General features: G+C 41.2%; 1 protein-coding gene across 2 annotated transcripts; it reads left to right on the top strand.

Moving 5' to 3' along the window:
• The first annotated feature begins 1,151 nt into the window (after positions 1–1,151).
• On the top strand, positions 1,152–10,956 carry copb2 (COPI coat complex subunit beta 2). 2 transcript variants are annotated; one of them, XM_072686968.1, is made up of 22 exons: positions 1,152–1,281; positions 3,161–3,298; positions 3,415–3,501; positions 3,641–3,767; positions 3,907–4,055; positions 4,194–4,340; positions 4,648–4,747; positions 4,878–5,020; positions 5,134–5,333; positions 5,683–5,793; positions 6,038–6,126; positions 6,234–6,340; positions 6,448–6,591; positions 6,704–6,834; positions 7,852–8,059; positions 8,205–8,315; positions 8,609–8,823; positions 9,321–9,413; positions 9,621–9,804; positions 10,005–10,079; positions 10,266–10,433; positions 10,527–10,956. In XM_072686968.1, exons 1-22 carry the CDS (start codon positions 1,279–1,281, stop codon positions 10,620–10,622), a joined length of 2,826 nt encoding a protein of 941 aa, XP_072543069.1. In that variant the 5' UTR covers positions 1,152–1,278; the 3' UTR covers positions 10,623–10,956. The 2 variants fall into 2 exon arrangements, with proteins under 2 accessions (XP_072543069.1, XP_072543068.1); XM_072686967.1 differs by having other exon boundaries at positions 10,263–10,433.
• The last annotated feature ends 1,454 nt before the right edge of the window (positions 10,957–12,410 follow it).

Genomic DNA, 12,410 nt, shown 5'->3' with positions numbered 1-12,410 from the left:
CTGAAGCCTTAAATGTGGTGCCGGGTCTGTCTCTTCTTACAGCTGGATGCTTTTCAGGTTGGAAAGTTTGGACTTATACAGTGTACAGTGTCTACAGTGAAAACACCACAATTTATTCATTAAATTGATTCACTGTTTTACATAAACCTAAAACTTACCAAACATATCAAATGTGGTGACATAATTTAATTCATTTAATTTAATTATTTTAACAGTCTTTTAAAACAAAACGTAAAAAGCGGAGCTTCCCAGCATTCTTTGCGCTGGTTTTATTTTCTTCTATTAATTAGTTCTTATTTTTTTCATTTTTTAATTATTTAAAATCTTATTTGAATAATCTTAGAAACAAAATATTGCCCAGCTTGCCTTTTCCTTTTGGAAATCAGACCATCTTCTACTCACGTAACTTTTTACAGTAACAGATATTTTGACCAGGGGTGAAATACCCCGCCCCCAACGGAACCGTTCATTTGATTGGTCCTGCCACTGCCTTTGACTCTGTTGCCCCGCCCCCCAGCTGAAATGAAGATTGTGATTGGTCCTTGCGCGGAGTTCAACCCTCTGTATGCGTTTAGCTGTACCTGGACGTACGGCCAGTCTGAAACAGTGGTGGAATAAACGGTGGTGGCAAATCCAGGCCCAGAAAGGAAAAATACACCTCCAGGATTTTAATCCACTTGCCTGCAGAGCTTTCCAGGCAGTTGAAACAAAATCCTGGGGTGGAGTTTTAATTTAACATTAAAATTTAAAATTTTAATTTTTAATTTTTAATTTTTATTTTATTTGTGGAGTCAATTATTACTTTGTGGACATGGATTTACTACATAATAAATAAATAAATAAATAAATAAAGCTTCACGTTTAAAAAAATAAACACAAAAAAACGAAAAGCTAAAATAGATCAAATGCATTAGCTATATAAAACACTAGGCTTGTTAGTTAACGGATTATCAGTCAGCTTTTTTATTGATCTGCTCTTGATGCAGCTCTGAATGTGAATTTTTATATATTTAAATAAATAATGTGGATTATTATATTAAATGTGACGGTAAATAATACACACTCCTCCGTCTTCCCAATGTCGCGTCATCGGTTCCCACCACACGTTTGAGGAAGTTCCACGTCAGATGAATGTGTGTGTGTGTGTGTGTGAGTGTGAGTGTGTGTAAGTGAGTGTCTATGTGTGTGTATGTGTGTCCAGCTAAAGCTTTCACAGAGCGGACACAGCAGCAGCAGCCCTGCGATTAGAAAGAGCGAAAAAGCACCAAAACCGACATCATGGTGAGTGCAGCAATGCCCCCACTACAGCGGCTCCCCACCCCAGCGGGTCCCGTGTCTGTCAGAGCGCTCGAGCCGCCGCGTCCCCCCGGTTTAACCGGTGTTTAGGGTTAGTTAGCGATGCTAAGCTAGCGGCGCTAAAGGCCACATAGACAGGTAGACAGATAGACACCGAGCAAGGTAGCCAGCTAGCTAGTGCTAGCTAACATCTGTTATATGTTAGCTATATAATATTGCACTAATATGGACGTTTCGCTTTTAACTTTCTCACGACAGCCCTAAACTGTTAGATAGTGTAAATACGATAAATACGAGCTCGCTAGCTAGGTTAGCTACATAGGCTTCAAATTAGCTAGCTAGCCGCCTGGCTAACTAGCGCTAGCTATAGCTAGCTAACTTGGGGTAACTTTAGCTAGATAGCTAGCTAGTTATTAGCTGGCTGGAGCCAGATGTGTAGCTATATATGTTGATGGGTTGTATCTGAGATGTAGCTAAGGCTATTTGAGTGAATTACAAATGAGCTTGAGTGTATATTAATGACATAATTGTTGAACCAGCTTTGATAGCTGGCTTTGCAGGGCTAGTAAGGTATGACGTTAATGACGTGGAGCTAGTAATGTAGTAATAACGCAGCGCTAGCCACGTTCATTTACCCTGCGTCTCCACTGGTAGCTATATCTAGCTGCCTTCTTTCACCTTTCGACATAATAATATAATAAAATAATAACAGTGTAATCCTCAATATTTAATTGAGCTATTATATACTCTAAGCTGTTAATATGTCTGTGGAGAGTTGTGCAATATGACTTTTGCATTGTGATGGACTGTGTAGAGATCAACTACTGACCATCTCATCATTTACAAAGATATTTGTTCATTTTTTTAATTAGTAGAAAAACACTAAACAAAAATGGTGGTCATTGAAGGCTGCTGTCCAAAAAAGCAAAGAAAAATTGCACCCTGTCTTGCCCAAGAACACCGGGGTGTTTTACAGTGCTTAGGGGAACATGGGGTATAGAAAGATGAGACGAAAGTGGACGTTTTCAGCACAAATCACTGCAAAAAAAAACATAATATTTTAAGGCTATTATTAGTCCTGTTTAGTCGGATGGAGTTCAGCAAAGTTTGAATGAAAATCACTGTATGAAATGTGGGATAGTGTTACAATAGCAAATTCTTCAAATCGGTCACTGCTGGTAGATTTGGTTTGCTTTTTACAGTATATTGTGGATTGGGGGAAAATTTAAGTGTCGTGATCTAAGGAGCTGCCACCGAGATCTGAGGATCGCTGGTTCGAGTCTTGTCATCTTGCTTGCAATTAACAGCAGTCGGAGTCTGAGAGAGAGAGAGAGAGAGAGAGAGAGAGAGAGAGCACATTTGGCCTTGGTTGGTGTGATGCTGGTCAGCACTGGCGTCTGTTAGCTGTTGTATCTGTTCCTGGGAGCTTTCCTCAAATGGTCTTGTCTGCCTAGCCATGCTCTATGAGCGGCAGTTTGAAAAAAGAGGCTTCTTGTTCTTGTCAAGTTTATTAAAGTAGACCTATGTTTACTTGTCTGCATCAACAGATGTGTTTGTGAATAAAAAATAGTCCTAAAAAGGGTATAAAAGTATGGTAAAATATGATCTCTTTTAATGTAATATTTAAGGCACACAAAGCACTTAATGGTGTCAGATAAAAAAAAAAAACACTGCTGTCCATATACTTTGTGCAGTCTTTCATTTTTCACAGTTTGCTGCACTCTATCCAATTAAACAGGTCTGATTAAGCTCTTTGTAAAAAAAAAAAAAAAAAAAAAAAAAAAAAGCACTAATGTTCAAAAAAGCATATAGTGAATCACGATGGGTGAAGGTACATGAACTGTTTCAATCTTTTCCCCTGTAGCCTCTGAGGCTGGACATTAAGCGCAAACTCACGGCTCGGTCCGACCGTGTTAAAAGTGTGGACCTTCATCCCACCGAGCCATGGATGCTGGCTAGCCTGTACAACGGCAGCGTCTGCGTCTGGAACCATGAAACACAAGTGAGTGGCGGTACACTGTATGTTCCTCAGGAGTGACTGTAGTAATTTAGCGAAGAAAATTGTACAAATTGAATGTTGTTCAATAACGTAAAGTGTTTTCTCTGATCATTACGTAGACCTTGGTAAAGACGTTCGAAGTATGTGACCTGCCGGTACGAGCCTCAAAGTTTGTTGCCAGGAAAAACTGGGTCATCACTGGAGCAGTAAGTAATAACTCTATTAGTTGTTATAATAATAAGTTTAATATATGTATCATCCATAGCAATGTCGCATATTATGCTTGGAACTTATACAGCTTGGACCTGATTAGACCTGCCTAATAATCTGCCCTTTGTCTTTTAGGATGATATGCAGATTCGTGTTTTTAACTACAACACGCTCGAGCGTGTCCACATGTTTGAGGCCCATTCGGATTACATCCGCTGCATTGCTGTGCACCCCACCCAGCCCTACATCCTTACTAGCAGTGGTACGTACAGGTTCTCTTTCAGAATGTTCTGTATGTGCAGACCTCCTGAAGGATGGATGTGATGGATATCAGTGGGTGGGTTATAGGTGAATTGTATGGGAGATTGGTATGAGAGAACTTTGACTGTGTGTGTGTTTAGACGACATGCTGATTAAGCTGTGGGACTGGGAGAAGAAGTGGTCATGCAGCCAGGTGTTTGAGGGCCACACACACTACGTCATGCAGATTGTCATCAATCCCAAAGACAACAACCAGTTTGCCAGTGCGTCTCTGGACAGAACCATCAAGGTATGTGACCAATGTGCATATGCGTATAATATCCATTACATGTAGGAAATTAAGTAGGAGACAGCTGAAGAGAGGGTAGGTTGATTATTCTGATAATGTGAGTCACTTTTAATCTTTTAATTCTTTGTGCTTTTGTAGGTCTGGCAGCTGGGCTCCTCGTCTCCTAACTTCACTTTGGAGGGTCATGAGAAAGGGGTGAACTGCATTGATTATTACAGTGGAGGAGATAAGCCTTATCTCATTTCAGGAGCTGATGACAGGCTGGTGAAGATTTGGGACTATCAGGTATGAACCTCTCGGTTTTCCTGAAGGCCCTTACCTTGTTTTATAAACGAAATAAGCAGGATAAGTTAACATAATTTACAGAACAAACCAATCCAAAAATGGAGGGAGAGGTGCTTTTGAGTACGACATGTGTGCTTTGCCAGACTAATCAGTCAACTTGACCTAGATACCTTTTAATTTTATTTTTTGCAAACCGTAATATAATGACAATATTTGTCAAGTTTAAATTTGTTGGTAAAATTTTCAAATATTCTTAGAATGAAACAAAACAAAAAAGTGAAAGAAAAACCCTCTCATGTCTCCTCAGAATAAGACGTGTGTGCAGACTCTTGAGGGCCATGCACAGAATGTGTCCTGTGTGAGCTTCCACCCAGAGCTGCCCATCATTGTCACAGGATCTGAGGATGGTGAGTTGAGTGTGTCCAAAAGGGATTTAGATGTTGTTGGCAGCTGGTTAAGGCTCTGAAGTATCAGTTAAGGAGATGCGGTAGCGGGCAGCATTTTCAAGTCATACTTTCGTTCCTTACTCGCACTTAGGCACAGTACGAATCTGGCACTCCAGCACCTACCGACTGGAGAGCACACTAAACTATGGCATGGAGCGGGTGTGGTGTGTGTGTGGCCTGCGTGGCTCCAACAATGTGGCACTGGGATATGATGAGGGCAGCATTATAATCAAGGTAATATTTACAATACATTTTACTTTAATTATTCAATTTATCACATGCTGTGACTCATTACTGTTGGGCCAGCTTGTGAGAACTGTGTACTGATTTCTGTGTTTCTACTTTAGCTTGGTCGCGAGGAGCCGGCCATGTCCATGGATACCAATGGGAAGATTATCTGGGCTAAGCACTCCGAGGTCCAGCAGGCTAACCTGAAGGCAATGGGGGATGCTGAGATTAAAGATGGAGAGAGGCTGCCTCTGGCAGTAAAAGACATGGGCAGCTGTGAGATCTACCCACAGACTATTCAGCACAACCCTAACGGAAGGTTAGTTCACACAAAATAGTCAACCATATTGATACTGCAACACCTAGTAATTTGTGGGAATTTGTATTTGAGGCAAATTATTAAACATTGTCATTCAAACCTACTCTGTTTTTCAATACTGTTAAACTTTTCAACTAATACCGTCATGAAGATAAATTTGATTAGTGGGAAAAAAAGGCTGACGCATTTGTTTTACACCGCAAAGTAGTAAAGGTGTAATTATAACTAATGATAAGAGATAAAAGTAAAAATGGAGTGATCCTGTGGATTGGGTATTTGCTATTTTAATTGAAAATTGTTTGTATTCATGGCTAACTACTTTTTATATCCCACTTGACTCTTTCACTAGGTTTGTGGTGGTGTGTGGAGATGGAGAGTACATCATCTACACAGCCATGGCTCTGAGGAACAAAAGCTTCGGCTCAGCTCAGGAGTTTGTCTGGGCCCATGACTCCTCTGAGTAAGTGCTTTCCTGCTTTATGAGCCCCAACCAGTAATCTCTGCAACCGCAGAAGTACTCTAAATTAAAACTAAATTTCTAAAGGACAAGTGTCCAAAGACTTTATCTGTCTAACATGTATGATGCTTTCTGTTAGAATTGGTTCTAGTATAGCAGTGGTTCACAGCTGTTCCTGATTGACTTTTCAGGTCACATTGTTTAAGTGTTCAATGAATAAGCAGATGTTTGTTATTCTGATATGCAGGTATGCAATTAGAGAAAGCAACAGTGTCGTGAAAATCTTCAAGAACTTCAAGGAGAAGAAGTCTTTCAGGCCAGACTTTGGAGCTGAGGGTAATGGCGTTTTCTCTCTTTTATAGTGTCTCATTGTAAATCAATGCTTAAGGTGAGGAGAAATTTTGTGCAAATTACAATCCAGAATTTTTTTTTTTTTTGTTTAGGTATCTATGGTGGTTTCCTGTTGGGTGTCAGGTCTGTTAACGGTTTGGCCTTCTATGACTGGGAGAACACAGAACTGATTCGGCGCATCGAGATTCAGCCCAAGCATGTACGTTTTGCTGGACCTCATAAAACTAATCTAGCTTTTAATCATGGCTAGTTGTTGTGTGTGAAGTGTTCAAACATGTTTGATTTGACTGTACTCTGCGTTTGCAGATCTTCTGGTCAGACTCTGGAGAGCTGGTGTGTATCGCCACTGAGGAGTCCTTCTTCATCCTGCGCTATCTGGCTGACAAAGTGGCCGCATCGCAAGAGTCTAATGAGGGAGTCACTGAAGATGGTATTGAGGATGCTTTTGAGGTTAGAGAAGAGGGTTTCATTTTATTTTAAAACCTAAACTGGGCTTGTAAGAATGTTGTGTATGTGTGACCCATAAAGCACCATCATTAACCAAGTGACTGTGTGTTTTCAGGTCCAAGGAGAGATACAGGAGATTGTAAAGACAGGCCTGTGGGTGGGGGACTGCTTCATCTACACTAGCTCTGTCAACAGGCTCAACTACTTTGTAGGAGGAGAGATTGTCACCATCGCCCACCTGGACAGGTACAGAAGACCTAGTGTTTATCTGTTTTATTTTAAATATTTGGGAATTTGGGCTTTTAAAATAAATGTATTAGAATTTCCCTACAAGCTACTACTGCAGTCGTTTTCTAGCATATTTCAGCCCATTTATTGCACACTAAGTTATTTGGAAGTGCCAAATGCACAGAAGTACATTAAATCGTTGGCAGTTAATATAAAAATAAAATCCAGTTTGGCCATAGGTTTTTAAATGTATGGGAACTGTGACTGCTCTTTAGCAAGGTTTTATAGTAACATTTAATGTTCTCTATTCACTGTATTTCAGACTGGAGACATGCCAACATAGTTCTCCCAAATGGAGGTGTTAATTAGTGCAGTATGCTAATAATCGTGTACATTTTATGCACAAATCAGCTGCTTGTTCAGCATTTTGGCTGAGTGGTGTTAAACACAGCATCCACCCACCATAGTTGGTGACTGTCCTTGCACTGTCCTCAACACAGTGCATGTGTGCTTTCATTCACTCAGCTGCTCACTATTTTAATGGTCCAAGCTCACTGGACAATTTTATGGAAAAATCCCTCACTAAAATATGTAGTAATAAGTCATCTACAGGCTGGAAACAGTTGGTTTGTAACTTAGAGCTGTTGGGGATGTTTGTTATTTATGTGAGCCTGCGTAAGGGTTCAGGACATTTACATGTAAGGCATTTAGCAGACACTCCTATCCACAGCAACTTACAAAAGTGCTTCGCTATTTACTCACGAATACCAAAAAACGAAAGGAAATTTCTCATTTAGTAAGACCAAGTATACAGCCTTATTGGGAAGTAGGGGTGGGCAAAATGACGTGTTATATCATACATAAAGATATAGTCATGATTCACAATATTTTGGCACAGAGAAAAAACACTAGTACAGTTGATATTTTAATGCATCAGAAACCTTTCTGTTCAAAATGTGCTGCACTGAGCATCTAGTTAAAAGACAGTTTTTTTGTCATAACATTTTATTAATTTCTCTCTCTTTATCTCCTCAGAACCATGTACCTGCTGGGCTACATCCCTAAAGATGACCGACTGTACCTGGGAGACAAGGAGCTGAACATTGTTAGCTACTCTCTGCTGGTGTCTGTTCTGGAGTACCAGACAGCGGTGATGCGGCGAGATTTTGGAATGGCCGACAAAGTTCTTCCCACCATTCCGAAAGAGCAGAGGACCAGGGTGGCCCACTTTTTGGAGAAACAGGTACAATGTTGTATTTGTGAAGGAACTACCATTCAAAAGTTTGGAATCACATATTTTGCTTTTTTATTTATTTATTTATTTTACTTTTTCTTGTCAATTATTAAAAGATTAAAATAATGTCTTCTGTGGGATCATGTGTCTACAGGGCTTCAAGCAGCAAGCACTGGCTGTATCCACTGACCCAGAGCACAGATTTGAGCTTGCTCTGCAGTTAGGAGAACTGAAGATCGCCTACCAGTTAGCAGTAGAAGCAGAGGTAAGATTTTGGTCATCTAGCAGAAATATGTAAATGAGAAATGAGCATCACACAATCAAATTGATCATCTGATTAATTTACTCGAATGCTGCTTCGGGTAATATTCGCTCTCCAGTTCAGAAACTTGGTTATGGCTCCCAGCTTCTGGATGGTGCCAGTCTGCCCTTGAGCCAAGCAGTGAAGTAGCTTCAGGGTTGCGTGGTTAATGAGTCACTCCAAGTGAAATTGTGTCCTAGCTGTCAGTACTGACAGTAATGACTCTTGAGATTCATGTTTTGCTTCTTCCTCTCTAGTCTGAGCAGAAATGGAAGCAGTTGGCTGAGCTGGCTATCAGTAAGTGCCAGTTTGGGCTGGCCCAGGAGTGCCTTCATCATGCCCAGGACTATGGTGGCTTGCTACTGCTGGCCACCGCCTCCGGAAACGCTGCTATGGTGAGCAAACTGGCCGAAGGTGCCGAGCGTGACGGGAAAAACAACGTGGCCTTCATGACCTACTTCCTGCAGGGAAAGTGAGTATATGGTTATGGTTTCTCCATCATTTTAGCCCTTCATTTATTTTCCGTTATTGATTACTAATAGAAGTGCATCCCTTGGTACTACAGGAAACAACAGAAATATAGTTTTTGATAAAGTAATATCCTAGAGATGGGAAGAATAATCAAAGTAATGATCAAGGTTATTATTATTATTATTATTATTATTATTATTATTATCAATTATAATAATAATAATAATAATAGCAGCAAAAAGTCCTTTTACACTTCAGTATAGTGGGTAGGTAGAAAGGAGTAGTGTGAGGGTGGGTAGCAGATAAGCCCAACGTTTAGTCGAGAGTAAAGGTAATTTGTAATGTAAAGAAAAAAGGTATTGTTCATTAATTCAGTGCTTAATACTAAATATTAATTAATATTTCTAAATCAGTACGTTCACAAATTAGAACTTGCTTACATTTTATATTTACAAAGATTAGCGTTTGTTTAATATTTGTTACCATTTTTGACCTCAGATTGGACCAGTGTCTGGAACTCCTGATCCGGACCAATCGGCTGCCCGAGGCTGCCTTCTTGGCTCGCACGTACCTACCAAGCCAAGTATCCAGGTCAGTCACAGAAACGGTTAGACGTGGCTCAGAGGAGACATACCATGTGTACACCGTACTTAGTATACTTAGTAATCCAGTATCTGTGTGTGGCTGTTTTACTGAGATCTATAGAATTCCGTTCAACACCTGATTAAGGAAGCAGATACTGAAGTGAGTTTTGAATATCTGTGTATTTAAGTAACAGTGTGTGTTTGCTACAAACAGAGTGGTAAAGCTGTGGCGAGAGAACCTGTCTAAAGTAAACCAAAAGGCAGCAGAGTCTCTGGCCGACCCCACTGAGTATGAGAACTTGTTCCCTGGCCTAAAGGAGGCTTTTGTGGCTGAGCAGTTTCTCCGTGAGACCTGCCTGGGCAAGACTAGACCGGCTACCGACTACCCGCTGGTCACGGTGAGACAATATTAACGCTTGACCCTCTCCATACATCACCTTCTTTTCCCCAAGCCCAATTACTTTAGCTTGTTTTTATTGAAATCCAGTACACAGCAGAGTTTTTGAAGGACCAGTCAAAGATCATGTAGAATGTTGACAATTGTGTGTACAGCGATCGTGGTGTTCATTACTGTCCGTTTGGCTCTGTGTCTTTCCAGCCTAACGAGGAGCGCAATGTGTTGGAGGAAGCCAGCGGCTATGAGCCCAAAGGTGTTTTCCCCACACCTACACAGGTACATCCTTTACCCTAGGTTTACATATTATGCCGAGAAACGACAACCTGTTATTGAACACCGTGAATAGTAAACACACATGCTGCACTAAAGACACTTCAGCCCTGGAAGACCTGTCCATAGCTGTTTGTTTTATGCCCCTAGACGAAAAGATACTAACTAATTGTGTATGCGCTCTCTCAGCAGGATGACGACTCTGAGGAGGCTCCAGTAGAAGCAGGTGTGTTTGCCTCAGTCATTGCTGCTGTTTCCGCTCCTGTAGCCTCTGCAGTAGCCAGTCTAGCTCCCCCACAGCCTGAACCTGCTAAGGAGCAGAAGGTGGACACTGCAGAAGACGCTGATCTGAAAGATAAGGTGCAGTAGCGAGAGAAATGTATTGATTAATGAATTAATGTACACCACCGTTCAGATAAGGTTTGTCTTACACTGCCTTGGCTTTGCCTGTAGACTCTGGAGGAACTGGAAGATGATCTGGACAACATGGAGCTGGACGACATCGACACCACAGACGTCAACCTGGACGATGACTTCTTAGACGATTAAACTCCAAATACTGAAGCATTGAGTTTTATTTAAGAGACCAAGCCCTTTTGTACTCGTTCATGTCGTTTGTCATGCAGCTCCTCCAGCAGGAACAGGGATGTATATCTAATGAGGACTGAGATGAGAATATGGCTGTCCTCAGGGCAGTGGATAGAGAGAGAGAATTATTTGTTGTGTCAAGTTTAAATTTTGTACTTCATGCAGGACTTTCACGCCCTCCCCTCTTATTTTTTTCTTCCTTTCTTTGGTTATTTCATTAAAGTGTATATTTACATTCATGTTTGTCTAACAATGTTAATCCGATCACTCATAATAAATATCGGTTTCAAAGATTCTTCTTTGTGTGACTTTGTGAAAATGCCTAGAATGTATTTTACAAGCTTTCTTACCCTACAACCCTGGTATGTTGCCTAAGAATATAATAGGCTGCTGTGGTTTACGTCACTGCAGCGGCTCACAGTATAGTTGGAAGCACTGTCTTACCGGACAGCGGCCAGTCAGAATGCCGTGTCGTAAGCGAAGGGGTTTGAAGTAGGGGCTAGTAGGGTTAGTTTTTAGCCTAGTTCTCACCTAGCACGAACTCACTTTGCTGGCTTCATTGGGAGCAAGGCAGGAATACCTCCTGGTCAGGAAATATTAAAGGTGAAGAATGACATTGATTATCTGGGTACTGCATAAGAATCTAATCCACTCTTAGAAGAGACAAATTGTTATACCCAGTCGGCTGGGTCAGAACTTCTGTCGATGTCTTGGCAACGTCAGAACGAACTGTTGCCTTCATGATTCAGTTGCAGAGACCTTCCTCACTACACTGCCTTCTGAGACAAGTCAGCTAGCTACTTCCAGGGAAGCAAATACTGATGTGAAATTGATGTGAAATCTCATTTGTGAAGCATATGTATAGTCAAAGCATATTTAGGGTCATTATAAAGCAGCCAGAACCTGATATGGAAAGGGCACATAGGAGTACCGGCCACTTCCAGCACTGTCCTAAACACATCTCAAAATCCACAATAGACTAGCTCATGGGGGCACAAGCTAAATGTTTTGCCATGGTCCTCACAGTCCCCTGACCTAAACATCATAGAAAATCTATGCATAGAGCTCAAAAAGGGAAGTGCAGCGAGACACCTCAAATCTTAAAGAACTAGAGGCCTTTTGCAGAAAGAATGGTTGAAGATCCCTCAAACAAGAACAGAAAGACAGCGTTTACAAGCTGTGATGCTCGCCAAAGGACTTTTACCAAGAACTGATCATGGGTAAAAAAGCAGGGTGCCCAGATTTTTGCTTTGTGAAACTGTAAAAGATCTAAAAATAATGTTTCTATAACTTTATGCCTGTTGAAAATCAAGCCAAAAATGTTCCTCGCTGAACTGTTCAGTGTGTTAGAAATCCGGCATACAGGAGGGAGATTCAGGAGTCAGGAGACTGGATCTTCAGTGTTGATGAGTTTATTGATACACACAGAGATGTACAACTCGATCGGTCACGGTCAACCCAGTCTGATTAGGGGTATTTTGAGAGGGCCTTATATACATTGGAAATTGTGGGAGGGGAAAGGTTGATGAAGAGGAGTTTAAGGAGGGGTAGGAGGGGGATGAAGGACAGGACAGGTCACCTGGTATCAACAGTAGGGGGTGATAGATCACTTTCAAGAGGGGTAGGAGGTGGGTGAAGTTGAGGGGGGTTGATGGTCATCACACATCAAAGGTCATCGGTATGACCACTTGATTGTTGTCACCTTTGAGGGTTATTCGAATTATCATATACGAAGAGAGAGAGTGACCA

Source organism: Salminus brasiliensis, chromosome 9, assembly GCF_030463535.1.
Source record: "Salminus brasiliensis chromosome 9, fSalBra1.hap2, whole genome shotgun sequence".
NCBI lineage: Eukaryota > Metazoa > Chordata > Actinopteri > Characiformes > Bryconidae > Salminus > Salminus brasiliensis.
The sequence above is the reverse complement of the archived record's forward strand: the minus strand, read 5'-3'. Positions and strand labels throughout refer to the sequence as shown.